At 55.7% G+C, this 14,040-nt stretch overlaps 6 protein-coding genes across 6 annotated transcripts; 3 read left to right on the top strand and 3 right to left on the bottom strand.

The window, feature by feature from the left end:
• Positions 1-1,842: 1,842 nt before the first annotated feature.
• K452DRAFT_273662 (uncharacterized protein) lies at positions 1,843-4,087 on the bottom strand. Its single transcript, XM_033539156.1, has 6 exons — positions 3,945-4,087; positions 3,761-3,889; positions 3,467-3,696; positions 2,919-3,408; positions 2,488-2,859; positions 1,843-2,377 (listed from the first exon to the last, which is right to left on the bottom strand). The coding sequence occupies exons 1-6, from the start codon at positions 3,981-3,983 to the stop codon at positions 2,297-2,299; spliced, it is 1,341 nt and encodes a 446-aa protein (XP_033395833.1). The 5' UTR covers positions 3,984-4,087; the 3' UTR covers positions 1,843-2,296.
• A 109-nt stretch (positions 4,088-4,196) lies between these two features.
• Positions 4,197-6,271, bottom strand: K452DRAFT_252741 (uncharacterized protein). Its single transcript, XM_033538258.1, has 3 exons — positions 5,761-6,271; positions 5,211-5,695; positions 4,197-5,149 (listed from the first exon to the last, which is right to left on the bottom strand). The coding sequence occupies exons 1-3, from the start codon at positions 6,241-6,243 to the stop codon at positions 4,459-4,461; spliced, it is 1,659 nt and encodes a 552-aa protein (XP_033395832.1). The 5' UTR covers positions 6,244-6,271; the 3' UTR covers positions 4,197-4,458.
• A 148-nt stretch (positions 6,272-6,419) lies between these two features.
• On the top strand, positions 6,420-7,523 carry K452DRAFT_273656 (uncharacterized protein). Its single transcript, XM_033539155.1, has 3 exons — positions 6,420-6,718; positions 6,788-6,894; positions 7,039-7,523. Exons 1-3 carry the CDS (start codon positions 6,474-6,476, stop codon positions 7,272-7,274), a joined length of 588 nt encoding a protein of 195 aa, XP_033395831.1. The 5' UTR covers positions 6,420-6,473; the 3' UTR covers positions 7,275-7,523.
• Positions 7,524-7,978: 455 nt separating this feature from the next.
• K452DRAFT_299516 (uncharacterized protein) lies at positions 7,979-8,860 on the top strand (the record flags this gene model as incomplete). Its single annotated transcript, XM_033542232.1, has 1 exon — positions 7,979-8,860. One exon carries the CDS (start codon positions 7,979-7,981, stop codon positions 8,858-8,860), a length of 882 nt encoding a protein of 293 aa, XP_033395830.1.
• A 68-nt stretch (positions 8,861-8,928) lies between these two features.
• K452DRAFT_327560 (uncharacterized protein) lies at positions 8,929-10,071 on the bottom strand (the record flags this gene model as incomplete). The annotated part of the gene is made up of 3 exons (XM_033544928.1): positions 8,929-9,469; positions 9,595-9,961; positions 10,005-10,071. The coding sequence occupies 3 exons, from the start codon at positions 10,069-10,071 to the stop codon at positions 8,929-8,931; spliced, it is 975 nt and encodes a 324-aa protein (XP_033395829.1).
• A 1,083-nt stretch (positions 10,072-11,154) lies between these two features.
• On the top strand, positions 11,155-12,859 carry K452DRAFT_319672 (uncharacterized protein; the record flags this gene model as incomplete). The annotated part of the gene is made up of 3 exons (XM_033544254.1): positions 11,155-11,237; positions 11,315-12,008; positions 12,060-12,859. 3 exons carry the CDS (start codon positions 11,155-11,157, stop codon positions 12,843-12,845), a joined length of 1,563 nt encoding a protein of 520 aa, XP_033395828.1. The 3' UTR covers positions 12,846-12,859.
• Between the last annotated feature and the right edge of the window lie 1,181 nt (positions 12,860-14,040).

The following is a 14,040-nucleotide window of genomic DNA, read 5'->3' as shown; positions in this document are numbered from 1 at the left end:
TTTTTGCAGCTTTTCTCTTGGATCTCTCGATCCTGCTCTTTTCTGCTCACCACGTGGGACGCTTCATAGGCTGGCATGCGTTTTCTAGGTTTCTGGGTTGCCTGCTTTTGGTGGCTTGCCGCGCTGGCCACTACTACTAGTCTACTACCCACTACTGGTGGCGGTATCGGCAGGCGGTTGTCGGTGTGTGTAGTGGTAGCGGGGTGTTGGTGGCGGTGGCGGTGTGCGTGCTGGTGGGCAATGTGATGGGTTGATTTTTTCGTTGTGGCTTTTGGCTCTAAGCTTTGGATCGGGATCGGGTTCGGGTGTTTGAGGGATCTACTACATACTAGGGCGTTTGGGCTGGCGCTGTTGTTGTTGTGGTGCTAGTTGCTAGCGCTGGCTCCGGCTCACCGTCTTGCCTTGGCTTGTTGTGGCGGTGTTGGTTTGGTTGGTAAGCATTCATGGCAGTGGTGGTGCTACTGGTGTTGTCTTTTCGTCATTGATGTTGGCGTCGGCTTAGCGTTGCTTGCCCAGTGTCCACGTACTCTTAAGGCTGGGGGTGGTCGTGGACTCGTGGTGGTGTTGGAGTTGCGCATCGAGGCATTCGACCAAGGTTTTCTTTTTGCTTGTCTTGTGCCGTGTGTCTCGGGTTGTTTGCTGCTTGCCGCGTCTGGTATTCATGTTGTATGGATATGTCTGGACATGGTGAGAGTGGTAGTGTATACGTTATATGATTCCCGAGGTGTAAAGACGTCTTTTCCTTCGGATTTATAGGATCTTGTCTTTCTATGGTATGAAAGTACTTGGATTAAATACCTCGATGTTTTTCTTTGACACAGTGATGCCAGGATATACAAGGACAAGGATAGTGCTTACGGTAGGTAGCAGTGGTTATAGTAGTACCGTTTGTCACTGCCAGGCGTGGCTCACTTCTTAAGGAGATAAACATGTTCATAAATATTGCAAATTGAATATTGTTTTCACCGTGTATAGGTTTAATATGTTATATAATATTCTTTTCTATACGTAGGACTTAGACCTATAGCTAGGTAAAAGACTATTTTAAAGGCACTACTTATATCCTTTTCTAAGAGTATTAAGGTATTGAGTATCATTAGAATTCTAGACCTTTAAACGTATATTTGTAGTGATGAAAAACAGTATATAATAGTTATAATGTTTAAAGACAAATTATTAAAAACCCTCTCATACAGTATAATAAATTTCTCTTTTATAGTGAATACAAATGTGCCAGTATCGTTTTAAGATCCGCATACTTCATCCTTCGGGACCAACTCCTCGCTCGAGTCACAAAGAACCAAGCTCTATATCCAGTACTTCAAAATCCGTCTTATAAAAGTAGCTATGCCAAAGTTCATACCCGCATCCGTTTTATCTATCTAAAGTCGAATCTTAGACTCAAGAGCAAGCAACAGGTAGAAGCAAACACACAGTCTTCAGCACCACTGATCTCATCCCCGCGTCTACACGCGCAAAAGCCGCGACCTTACACGAACCCGAGCCAACTTCTCTTGTTTGGCTACTTACATCCCTAGGTACTGGTCTACCAGTTTACCATCCGCATGGTGTAAGCTTACTACATTTACTTAACTCTTATAATGACTACCTAGACTTCAGTCCCAACGTCCTTCCGTACGCTTAGCGATCACTGCGCATACATACGAACAAACAGAACTAGAAAGAACAACGAAGATGAACGATACGCGATGGGGTGGAAGCAGAAATAGAGGACTCGAACGTCCACTACCTCATCTTCCACATGACGCATGCAACGCCAGTTACGATGTTGTGACATGCCTCTGTGATACGTTTGTGATATTGATTATCACCACACTTGCACAAAAACAGCCACAGCCATACCTATCAATCCTGAATTAAGCCTTCGTTGTCTTTCTAACTATCCTCCCCACACGAGACAGCAGGGCAGCCGCTCATGCACGCATAACCCGCGTGAACAATCCCATCATGCCGCCCACCCAGCGCAGCATCACGCACGCACGCAGCTTGCAAATGCCTCTCCCTCGACTCGCTCCCGCTGATTGCCAACAACCAGTTAGTGCATACACGCATGCATTCATTCATGCAGCTTCGCGTCCAATCAATTCTTGCTTGCCCGCTCCAAGAAAAGCCATGCCATACGTATCTCAGGCGTAGTGAGCCCTCATAACCCGCGCAGCAAACAGCAGGCAAGCAGAAAGCACGCTTCTTTCCTCCCCTTCCTCTGCTAGATCCCGTCCTGTCCCGTCCTGTCCCGTCATCGTCATCGTCACTGTCGTCGAGTCCGCCGCCCCGTTTACTGCACGTCGGGCAGGCGCACTGATATGTCGCCCGACTGCGTGATGTAGCGCACCCATGGCAGGGAGGGGTATTGCAGCTAAAGAAAGAAAAGCGTCAGTCAAAATGTCCATACACACTCACATCCAACCACCCATATCCAAGTAGACAAGTGATGGTGGCTGCGGAATGGGGAGCAAGCAAACATACCTTGGGCTCGATAATCTTCAGATAGCGGACCTGGATACCCGACGTGGTGAAGTAGGGAATCTCGAACTTGACGTTGATGGGCCGCTTGCCCTTGCCGCTCGTCATGCCGCCCATACTGCCACCAAAACCGCCCATCATGCCGCCGCCCTTCTCGTCGTCGCCGCGCACCGACGGCAGCCCCAGCTCCGCCCGCATCAGGAATTCTTTGCCGCCGCCGAACTGCTTGATCTTCCACACAATCGATGACGACTCAGGCGCGTAGTGCACCGTGCCGATGTTCGTCCGGAATCGAGGCGTGTCCGCGTCGTCAGGCACCGGTATTATGATTTGCACGTTGTTGGCCGTGCTGCGTCGCTTGAATTGCGCTTTGGCCTGCGAGCCGTTGTCAGCTTTCTGACGCTGTGCGCCGAGAGGTCATTAAAGGAACGTACCTTGAGCATGTACTCTATCCTGCTGCCTGAATGGCTCTCGACGATGCACTCGACCCAGATCAGCGGCTTCACTTGCGTGTTCAACCGGTAGCTCATCAGCTCGAATTCTCCGTCCGGCGGGATGAAGCTGATGGTCCGGTCGTTCTCGAATCGACTTAACCGCACGCACTGGTGGAACTTGACGTCTTCCATCTCGACCGCCTTACCCCGCGTGGCTCGTCCCGTCGTCTCGAACATGACCTTGTCATTCAGGCCTAACCGCAGCTCGGGCATACCGGAGAGGTAGCACTTCATTTTGATGGCGCCCAGAATCTCGGAGCGCAACACGTTGCCGTTGGCAGAGACGAGAAGGTTGAGCGACTCGACAACGTCGAGGAAGACTTCGTTCTTCCGGTACCGGATGCCTTCGCTGCGCCAGGAGACGGCGTTTGTGACGGCGATAGGAGGACGGGCCTGGATCTCGAGCTTGTGCGATTCCTGGGTGATGTATCTGCAGTGTGGTCAGCTTTGCGATGCCTGAGTCGCGACGCGACAGGCGGCTGACGTACTCCTGTAATATCTTGCTCTCGGTCGTCTGCGGGTATCCGAAATCCATCATTTCGTCGAGAAGCTCGTAAATGACGACAAAGTTGTCCCTTATACTCTCCTCCTCCAGCTCCTTGAAATACTCGGTGAAGACCTCGACGATTTTGTGGAGGAAGAGAAGGATCTCGGCTGCGTTGGAGTTGCGCTTGGTGAGGGCGAGCAGGTAGAGGTTGTTATGTCTGATGTAGAGGTACTGGCGTCACGCACATGGTTAGCGACGGGGTTGCCCGCAGGCGGGGCGCGGGCGCGGGACTGACGTTGATGCCTTCGTCGGAGAAGCATGGCGGGACAGCGGAGCTCTCTTCTTCGGCCTCGCTCAGCAGAATGGGGAACTTTTCGACGGCGGACATGGGGATGTCTCCCCTGTAGTTGCGGGCCAGAAGGGTCTGCGACAAGCTATCAGCACGCCGTCTCCTGAGCGCAATTGTGTTGCTGCCTTACCTTGCCCTTGAGGTCGAGGAAGAAGATGGCGGAGGCCATTGTGGGCGAAAAGGCAAAGGGTCAATCAGGCGCGACACGGTTTTGGTGAGAAGAAGCAGTTATCGGCGTGGCATCGTTCGGCGGGGGGTTGCAGTTGTTGTGGGGGAAGTGCGATTAGTGTCGGACACCGCTGGCGATGATGTCCAGGGTGTCCTACGCCAAGCATCGCGCTACCGAAGTTCAACCACCACATACCGTACCAAGGTACTCTATCACTCTATTTGCTGTCCAATTGTCAACAGGAGCTGAGTATCTACCTACATCTGCGCTATGCTACGCCGTATCCTGTCCGTCATGTCTTCAGAATCATACATTGAAAACACCGGCCACCAAACGAAAGGGGAATCATCATCGTGTCTTCCAATCTTACCCGTTCACCCAACCACCCATCCATCAGGCCCAACCCTGCCGTGATCTAACCATACTGTACATCTAGACGGTACTTACTTTTGTGTTCGTGTAATCCCTTGCTACCTTAAAACTCACCACCGCCCGCCCCTCCCATCGCAGCAGCACCCCACACACCCACCAATCCCCAGAATCCCACCCTCCAGCCGCGCCAAAGTCCGGAAATGCCCTGTCCTCTGGACTGCCTTTGTGCTTGCGCTCTCGCCGCCGCCGCCACCGCCGCTCTGGCGTGCGGAGCCGGCGCGACCGCACCTGAGCTGCCCTCCTCCCGCACAATGAACCACATGGAGCCCAAAACACCCTTGTAGGGACCGACGTCCACGACAGTCGGGAAAGGCTCCTCGGTAGACTTCTGCGGATGCGGGCTGCGCGGGCTTTCTGTGCGACTACGACTCCTGCGGCTAGACCTGCTTTGGCTGCGGAAGGTCGTGTGAGCATTGTAGTCGGCGCTCGCGCGCGCGTGCTCAGAGAGCACGGAGACTTGACCGCGGCGCAGGACGGTCTCGAGGGGCAGCTTTAGGAAGAGCTCCGCGGCACTTGATAGGAAGGTACAGAGCGAGTAAGTGGCGGGAGTGAGGACCGGGTCGATTCTGAGGGAAGAGCGGAGGAAGATGGGAGTGCTGGCAGAGACGAGAGTCGGGACAGTCGAGTGAAGGAGAGTAATTGGGAGGAGCGGAGCTGGCACGGTAAAAGAAGGGAGAGTACGGAGGTTCGGAAGGATGTTCCGGGGGCCAGCTCCGGCTGGCGTAAGGATAAGACTGGAGTGCGTTAACAGGCGCGCCCAACTACAGGCTGCAGGGCGTTTTTGAGATGGCTTACCGTGTGCGCACAATATCCAGAGGGGCCAATAGCAGGCCAGTGATTCCTGCTGCCGTGACAGCAACAGCAAGGCTCATAATCGGGTTCGGGCTGTCTACTACGTCCAAACCACCTCCTCCCACGCCATAGCCTCCCAACAACCCAGGGTCCGGAACGTTAAGAAGAGCTGAAAGTAGGCTCCTCGTCCAGCTTTCTACAGTCTTCAGCAAAAAGTTGTAGATAAAGGTCGAGTTGGTGCCCTTCCAGATGCCCCAGGCACCTTCCTTGGTCCAAAGTTGCGAGAGAGCTTCAAGCAGCGAGTCGGTGCGCTTGAGGTCCAGCTTGTAAGGGTGGGAGGGAGGTATCCGGGACGCCGATGCGGTCGAAGGGTTCTGCGGGCGGCTGTTCGACTGGGAGTCTGAACTTGAAGGGGAGCGAGCGGGGCGGGGGGCGGTCGAGGAAAAGTAAGAAGGAGAGTCGTCGCCAGAGTCTGAGTCGGAGTACTGCTAAGAAGCACGGGTTAGCCGGGGAGCTTTTTTTCTTCCAACGTCGATGGCAGAACAAAGCCCACCTCAGCGTATTTTGCGCGTCGCAAGTTCTCCGCTCGCCTCCGCGCATCGTCAACGGTCAGCGAGTTACGTTCGACGGGGCCTTCAGAGCCCGGTGCCAAGTTGCACTGCAACAGCGTCTTCGCGACCTCAAAAGGCTGCGCGAACAGCACCGACGTGTAGTTCCACACTGCCTGGTCAAGCAGCTTCTTAGTGAGCTCGGCCAGACTGGGGCTGCCGTCGCCCAGGCTCAAGTCGACGCCGTAATCGAGGTCGCTCAGGATGTCGCGTGCCTGGGAGCCGAAACTGGGCTTCGGCGGCGAAGCGGAGGGGCTCTGGCCGCGGGCGGAGGAGCTGGCATAGTGGTGGGCGGAGGTGGCATTGGGCGTGGGGTCGGGGGGCAGGCCGATCGAGGGCGGCTTGTAGTAGGGACGCAGCGGGTTCGGCTGGTCGCGCGAGGTGGCCATGAGGGTGAGCGAGGGATGGGCAGAAGCGACGTCGGACATGATGGCTGCGCTGGGGTGGGAATGCGCGGGAGAGCTTGCCTGCCTTGTCTTGCTGGGTTGTGGCTGGTGAAACTTGTGCGCCCGCCGACCAATAGGTGGGACCAATGGGAGCCCGGACGTAATCCGCGACGCCTGCACGGACGGTCGGTGACGGCAACATTTTCTACAGAGGGACAGTGAGTCTTTCCCTCACCACCACCAAGACTCCTCTGTCTCTCTGTCTTCCAGCAATGCCTCCCTCCGACGCCGCCCTGCGTGCCTGCCGCCAAGCCGCCTCTGCTCTCCCGCGCCGCTTCCTCTCCGCCCAAGCCCACCCGCCATGCCGCCGCTTCCTCTCTTCCACCTCCGCTGCGCGCTCGGCAGCACCTAGCCCCCGCCTCTCCCCGCTGTCGCGCTTCCAACGCCCCCGGAGACACTTCTCCGCCACGCCCACCGCTTCCCACGGGCACATCACCCCGCCCAAGCCCGGTGAAGAGTAAGACACACTGCGAACCATTGGCTTCTGCCGTGCATCGTACGCCAGCCAGACGCTGATTGAGTGCAGGCGCAGCGTTACCTTCATCGACAAGGAGGGTGACTCACACACGTTCCAGGTCGCCGATGGCGACAACCTGCTCGACATTGCCCAGGCCAATGACCTCGAGATGGAGGGTAAGTCGAGTCTTCCCCGCGGCCTCGCCGCAACCGGGCATGTTCGAGAGTGCGCGGCTCGGAGCGCGACCATGCCCGATGCCGCCCTCGGACCTCCGAACCCATCTTCCGCATCTCCGAGCTAACCTATCCTTCTCTTCCCAGGCGCCTGCGGCGGCTCCTGCGCATGCAGTACCTGCCACGTCATTGTCGAGGACGCCGACATGTTCGACCGGATGACCGAGCCCGACGACGACGAGAACGACATGCTGGATTTGGCCTTCGGTCTGACTGAGACGAGCCGCCTCGGCTGTCAGATAAAGATGAGCAAGGAGCTGGATGGTCTGGTTGTGCGCCTGCCAAGCATGACGCGGAACCTGCAGGCCAGCGATTTCAAGTAAAGCGGGTTTGAAGGATACCCTAGATTTCATGGATATAGGCAGGGTCGGAGGTGCATATGCGGATGCTGTATATGGGACGATGTGAGTGAGAAAGAGAGAGAACAAGAACGCGGCGCGTGTAAAATGGCGCAATTGGGTCAGTCTGGCGCAACAGGGCTCTCGTTTTTGGCTTGGCCTAGACGAACTGTATGATATATGAACGGACATCGGCTTCCCCGCTGTAAAAATACCAAGGATTTCTTCTCGGGAAAGAGCCACTGCGATGGCTAGGTATAGTATTTGGGCAAATATACGGCTTTTGGACCCCAATAGCCGCTACTCTTCGACTCCACCGGGGTCGTATGCGCGATGTTGATGATGCGATGCTACGTCCTCATTGCCATACCTTTCCCCTGATATTTAGATTGACTGTTATTGAAGTGATTTCACTGGATGGCGCGTGAAGTCAAACATAAGGCAAACCACCCATTCCTACCCACGCGTGTACGCGGCATTCTCAACGTCAAGCATCCATTCGCCGGGTAGCACTGGTGCCACGTCCAGCCTGCCAGAGTGAGGGCTGCGGCGCAAGGAGGCGGTTGCCGAGGCGGTGTGGAAGTTCTGCCAGCCCTGGCTCTGCGCACGGATCATGTCATGCAAACCGCATCGAAAAGTTTCGGCCACAGCTGCTGAGGCTCACACCAAAACACCCACACGTCGCCGAAATGCCACCATCGCATTCCAGAACGCCTGTCGCGCTTAAGAGGAGGAGGACGGAGCAGAACCTGAAGAACAAGAAGACAAAGAGGGTCAGGCGCCAAACCAACTACCACAGCTCAAGCGAAGATGAGAGCGCCGACGAGCACGATGCGCCTGTCGCAGAAGTCAAGCCCGCCCAGCAGCCGAAGTTGAAGTCCGCGATCAAAGCCAAGGCGCCGGCGAAGAAGCAGGAGCAGCCCGAGCCAGAGACAGAGGAGTCCGAGGAGGAAGAAGTCGAGGACGACGAGTTCCCCGAGGAAGACCTGGAAGCCGATGCCGCCTCCGATGAGGGCCTCGACGAGTCCGATGCCGAGGGCTCAGACGGAGACGCCGCCGAATCCATGACCGGCCGAACCAAGAAGAAGCGCAACGATCCCGACATGTTCGCGACATCCATGCAGAAGATTTTGGGCACGAAGCTCACCACCTCGAAGCGCGCCGACCCTATTCTGTCGCGCAGCAAGACGGCGGAACAGGCCAGCAAGGAACTCATAGATGCGCGCCTTGATGCCAAGGCGCGGCACAAGATTCGCGACGAGAAGAAGCATTTGTTGGACAAGGGCAGGGTCAAGGACGTAATGGGCTTGGAGAGCTCGGAGACGTCGACGGCAGCGATTGTGGAACAGGAAAAGCGTCTCAAAAAGACGGCTCAGCGTGGTGTTGTCAAGCTGTTCAACGCGGTCCGAGCGGCCCAAGTGAAGGGTGAAGAGGCGGCGAGGCAGAGCAAGAAGACCGGTGTCGTGGGTATGGGCAAGCGGGAAGACAAGGTCACGGAAATGAGCAAAAAGGGTTTCTTGGATCTGATTGCAGGAGGCGGAAAGAAGACGGCCGCGCTGGCCGAAGCATAAGCCTTTGCTCTGCCTAAAAGACTTTCATCCCCATTGCCGCGCCCGAGTAGCGGTGATATTGGAATCAATTACTTTCTCGCGCGCTCCTCCCGCTTAATGGCCACCATATCCTCCACGCCACACTTGCTCGCGTCAAGTACACCAGCCTTACCAAGAATATCAATCGTCTTCTCCACGACGGCCGGGTCAACACCGCGGACGTTTCCAGCAAATCTCACCGTTTTGGTCCACTCCTTCGCATCCTCAGCCGAATAATCCAATTCGGTTGAGATGTACTCAATTGCCTCATCCTGATGCTCGGTGTACCACAAAATGCCCTGGTTGATGGCATCGCTCATGGGTTGCATTCTGGTGTCCAGCGGGTCTCGAGCGACGATGTGCCAGCTCGGCCAGGGCGTGTAAATTTCACCAATGCGCTTGATTTCTCCGTTGTCGTAGTAGCGCTTGGAGGTGAAGTGCTCCCACATGAAGAAGTCGGCGTCGGTGCCGTTGACGCCTTCGCGCAGCTTGGCAAAGGTGTTGAGCGGCACGACTTCGAATGGCGCCTCGCCTGCCTTGGCTAGCCAGCCGTGCTGGTCCGCCAGCACGAAGCCCATCACGTAGGATCCACTGTCGATAGAAAGAACAAATATCAGCCATGCCTTTCAACCACGTGTGCGTGCTTTCGTTGCCCACAACCAAGATCTGTTGCAACCAATCTTGACCGTAGGCATCCGTGTCTGCCCCATACATACCTCCCAATCCTACTCACGCCAATCTTCTTCCCTTTCAGCGCCTCCACACCAGCGATATCGTCGCGCTTGACCCCAGTGCTTATAGCCCAACACAGCGGCGTCTCAACATACGTCCCCACGAGCTTATACCCGGCCTTCTCAGCGCTGCCATGCTCTTTAATCGCCTTGCCAATGCCCGCAACCCACCCCTCAGTCAAGCCAATGCCGACATCCAGCTCCGCGCCCTGCAGCGCCTGGATCATATGCCCGGTGCCGGACGGAAAGGGCACGAGCTCGGCGCGCAGCCCAAAGTGCTTGCGCGCAAAGTGCAGCGGCGTCGAGAAGTGCTCTGCGCGGGCGGCGGGCCGCACCCGTTCGTTAGCGCACGCTGTTCCTCAAGTGTCAATGGTGGAGCGGGTCGCGCGACGCACCCGGCACGTAGCCAATGCGCAGCTTCTGCTGCTGCTGCTGCTGCTGCTGCTGCTGCTGTGCGGCCATGAAGCTGCTTCGCGTCGTCGAGAAGGCGCGGCGGAGCGTCTGCGCGCGTGCGGTCCGCAGCGTTGTTGTTGTTGCGAGCATCGTACGTAGGAGATGGTCTGCTGCTGCTGCGTGCGGGTGTGCCTAACACCTAACCTTACATCGTCGTCGAGCGGAGCTGGGGGGGAGGGAGCTTTGGGCATCTCGGCGGGGGGTTTCGATGACGAGGATTTACCGTTGGTTTGGGCGCCGTGGCCGACGCGCCGACGCCGCGAGCGGAGCCGCTGTCGTTGTTGTCATGGCCGCTTGCGTGGGTACGGCCATTGTTGCTGGCTTTGGTGGTGGGAAGCTCGTGTAGAGCTGCGGAGAGATGGGACTGTCGGATTGAGGTAGTTCAGGTGTCACAGAATTCATTGTCGTAGTGCAGATGAGATCATGAGGCTGTCTGTGGCCGGGATCTGTATGGCTCGTTTTATGCAAGTAGTAGAGACACTTAGGTGACGAATGCTTTCTCCAGCTACAATGAGCAGTGCTCGTCAGTGCCAGTGAATTTTAGCACTTATACATAGGTGAAGTTGTGGTGGTGGTTATGGCGGTTGTAGCCGGTTCGCGCCGGCATAGACATGGGCACAGAATTGGAAACGATTCTTAGGTGATAATGTAAACACCCCGGGATGTTGTTATTATATACCTTATTTCGGGAGTCACTTTACTTCATTTTTGCCAGCAATTGGCGTCCATCGTCACTCCCACCACTGTGGGCGGACACGACTTATTACATATCCGCGGCACGCGAGTCGGTATCAGTAGATAAGGCCCGTGGCATGACATATGCAGGGAATCGTGCAAAAAGCCGGGGCACCCACCGAGCACCGAGCGTGTCCGATGTCGTGATGGGCGAGTCAGATCATGAATAACATGTGAGGATGGCTGCCTTGCTGACATTTTCCTATTCCTTTACGCCCCCAAGCCCCGGCCGCCTTGATTTTTGCCGTTTTCCCGCTGCTACCCTAGCACCGCTAGAGAAGCCGTTGCTATATTGTTATTAAACCACACCCCCCCATGCCAGCACCGCGTCTGCCCTCGTCTCTTCTTTCCCGAGCAATGTCTGCTTCACCACGTCTCAGATTCAACGCCAGGCGCGTTGCCGTCATTGGTGCGGGCCCGAGCGGTCTGGCAGCTCTGAAGTAGGTTGTGTTCAAGTCATAATTGCGCATCTTCACTTCCGACACTCCCGGTGGAACCCTTGCTCACGCCGTCCCAGATATTTGAGGGCAGAGAACAAATTTGAGAAGATTGTTGCTTTTGAGCAGCGAAGTGCCCCGGGCGGAATCTGGAATTACACTGCCGAGGACAGAGACGACGGGAGCTTTGCCGTCCCCAAAACCCGTCCCTCCAGCAAGGATTTGGATCAGCCGATCTGGATTGGCAAGAACGTGAATGGCGTTGGCAAGGGCAAAGCCAATGCCGCTACCAATGGAACCGTCAACGGAGCGTCTAAAGAGGACAAGGAGGTCCAGTTCCTTTCGCCAATCTATGACCGCCTGGAGACCAACATCCCGCGCATGTTGATGCGTTTCCAGGACCATGCATTTCCAGACGACATCCAGCTCTTCCCCAAGCACGCGAGCGTCAAGGAGTATCTGAAAGGCTATGCAGAGGACGTCCTCGAGACCATCCGCTTCCGGACCCAGGTCGTGGATGTGCGCTTCATCGGCTCCAAGGCGGAACAGATAGGCGACGAAGAAGTAAAAGAAGAGTCGTGGAGCGTCACGACCAAGAACATCGTGACTGGAGAGCAGACAGAAGAGGTTTTTGACGCTGTCGTTGTTGCAAACGGCCACTACTACACACCGTATATCCCGGATATTGAGGGTATCAAGGAGTGGTACCAGACATCCCCAAAGAGCATCTCTCACTCCAAGTTCTACAGAACGCCGGACGTGTTCAAAGACAAGGTTGGACTGGCTGTTCTCACTGTGTCACGTAAGTATGCTAATGGCATGTAGAAAGTCATCGTCGTTGGAAACAGCGCCTCGGGTCTCGATATCGGCGCCCAGCTTTCAGGAGTGGTGCAGCAACCTCTGATCGCCTCCATCAAAACCGAATCGTACATGTCACCCGGGCCCGCAAAAGACAGGAAAGAGTACCCACCGATCACGCATCTCGACGTCAACACGCGGACCGCGACCTTCGCCGACGGCGGCAAGGAGTCCGACATCGACGCCATTATCTTCTGTACCGGCTACTTTTATTCTCTGCCCTTCATCTCCGACGTCGACGGCCCGCCGCTCATCACCGAGGGCAACCGCGTCGACAACACGTATCAGCACGTCTTCTACGCGCCGCACCCGACGCTCAGCACTCTCGTGCTGAACCAGCGCGTCATTCCCTTCCCCGTCGCCGAGGCGCAAGCCGCCATTCTGGCGCGCGTGTACGCCGGCCGCCTCGCCCTGCCGCCGCTCGCTGAGATGGAGCAGTGGGAGCAGGAGACGCTGAAGGAGAACGGCCCCGGCACCGATTTCCACACGCTTGCTTTCCCGAAGGATGCAATCTTCATCAATGAGCTGCATGACTGGGCCGCCATGGCCGAGCGCGAGGAGGAGGGCGTGGGCAAGACGCCACCGAAGTGGACCGAGTGGCACTTCTGGTGCCGTGAGAGGTTCCCGCAGATCAAGAAGGCGTTTAATGAGAGAGGCGAGGAGAGGGCTAATGTCAGGACTTTGGAGGAGCTGGGATTTGACTTTGAGGCTTGGAAGGTGGAGAGGGCGAAACAGGAAGAGAAGTTGTTGTGATGATGGGTGGTGGGTTGGTAGAGATGTTTGACGTAGATGAGTAGACTTGATACCTGAGTATAGATATTGAGCATGGTGCCGGATATACTTTGAAAAATGTTGTTAGACCTATCTTAGTGTTCTCGTATTCGTATAGAGTGCTTCAGCACCCCGTATCTTTTTCCCTTCGTATGGATATATAACTTTGCATGAGTTTATGTGTTAGGTGTAGTTACTCAAGTAACGAATGATCTGTAGGTATAGAATTTTTACTTTGTAAGTGGTTGTAAATGGTTGAGGGGTCGGCAGGATGATCAAAAAGGATGGGAAACTATCCGAGGCTGGAATGGAATAAGTAGACGCATGAGGTGTAAATTCGGAGAGCATTCAGGCGAATCCATAGCTCTTTGCTGTTGATATATCGATTACTCTACTCGTAGGTGTATTGTCGTACTGGCAGGCACGTGAGGTGCAAAGTGTGGTTCTAGTTAGTACTTTAGGGATAGCGATGTCGTTATGACAGACAACTCGATGAAAGCTGTTAGCAAGGTGTCTCCCGTGACATTTGCCCCTGTCTCCTTTTAGCGTTGACTGTTTACAACCTAACGCCTTTTTGTGAGTCGGAATTTTGCTGATCCGCTCAAATGCTGTAACCAGACTTGACATTGGCAGGGTCGGGAAGACGTCAGCCGTAGCTGTTTATCGTCGAGTCAGAGACGGTAGATCCGCTGGCACTTGGATAGTAGGCAAGGTTTGGTGACTGGCGGGCTCCGTTTGTGTGTGGCTATGCTGCGGTTTAGATGATGCTGCGAGGCTAGCCGTTTGGGCTCGGAGATGGAGATGGACACGGCGCAATGCAACAAGTCCAACGCGTCCTGGGGGCACAGCAGAGCATGCGTATAAATATCCAGCAGCATTTAATAAGCGATGCGAGATTGAGTTGCCGAGATGTGAGGTGGGTGATCTTTTGTGGCGCCCTTGGGTCTCCTTTTTGGCCCCGCTGCCGGGGATTTGGCGATGGACGGGGACGGAGGGGGCATTTCAGCTGCTTCACTCACTGCTGCTTCACTTAGTACTCACACTGCGTGCCGTGTGCAATCGCCGCATTCTTCATTACCTATTCTGTCTCGCGTTCGCAGGGCCCCCCAAACACCTCTGGACCCTTGCCCGTGGCCACGCTGACGGGATCGACGACCGCGGCTCAGTGCTTCGCTCG

This window comes from Aplosporella prunicola, assembly GCF_010093885.1.
Source record: "Aplosporella prunicola CBS 121167 unplaced genomic scaffold K452scaffold_17, whole genome shotgun sequence".
Classification (NCBI taxonomy): domain Eukaryota; kingdom Fungi; phylum Ascomycota; class Dothideomycetes; order Botryosphaeriales; family Aplosporellaceae; genus Aplosporella; species Aplosporella prunicola.
This window is presented reverse-complemented; position numbering and strand designations above follow the sequence as displayed.

Coding starts and splice junctions, on each gene's coding strand:
- K452DRAFT_273662 (XM_033539156.1), bottom strand. CDS start 3,983: ATGGCCTCCGCCATCTTCTTCCTCGACCTCAAGGGCAAG. Junction 3,409..3,466: donor GAGAGCAAGATATTACAGGA/GTACGTCAGCCG, acceptor ACCACACTGCAG/ATACATCACCCAGGAATCGC. Junction 2,378..2,487: donor TGAAGATTATCGAGCCCAAG/GTATGTTTGCTT, acceptor TTCTTTCTTTAG/CTGCAATACCCCTCCCTGCC.
- K452DRAFT_252741 (XM_033538258.1), bottom strand. CDS start 6,243: ATGTCCGACGTCGCTTCTGCCCATCCCTCGCTCACCCTCATGGCCACC. Junction 5,696..5,760: donor GACGCGCAAAATACGCTGAG/GTGGGCTTTGTT, acceptor CGTGCTTCTTAG/CAGTACTCCGACTCAGACTC. Junction 5,150..5,210: donor CTGGATATTGTGCGCACACG/GTAAGCCATCTC, acceptor AACGCACTCCAG/TCTTATCCTTACGCCAGCCG.
- K452DRAFT_273656 (XM_033539155.1), top strand. CDS start 6,474: ATGCCTCCCTCCGACGCCGCCCTGCGTGCCTGCCGCCAAGCCGCCTCT. Junction 6,719..6,787: donor CCGCCCAAGCCCGGTGAAGA/GTAAGACACACT, acceptor GATTGAGTGCAG/GCGCAGCGTTACCTTCATCG. Junction 6,895..7,038: donor CAATGACCTCGAGATGGAGG/GTAAGTCGAGTC, acceptor TTCTCTTCCCAG/GCGCCTGCGGCGGCTCCTGC.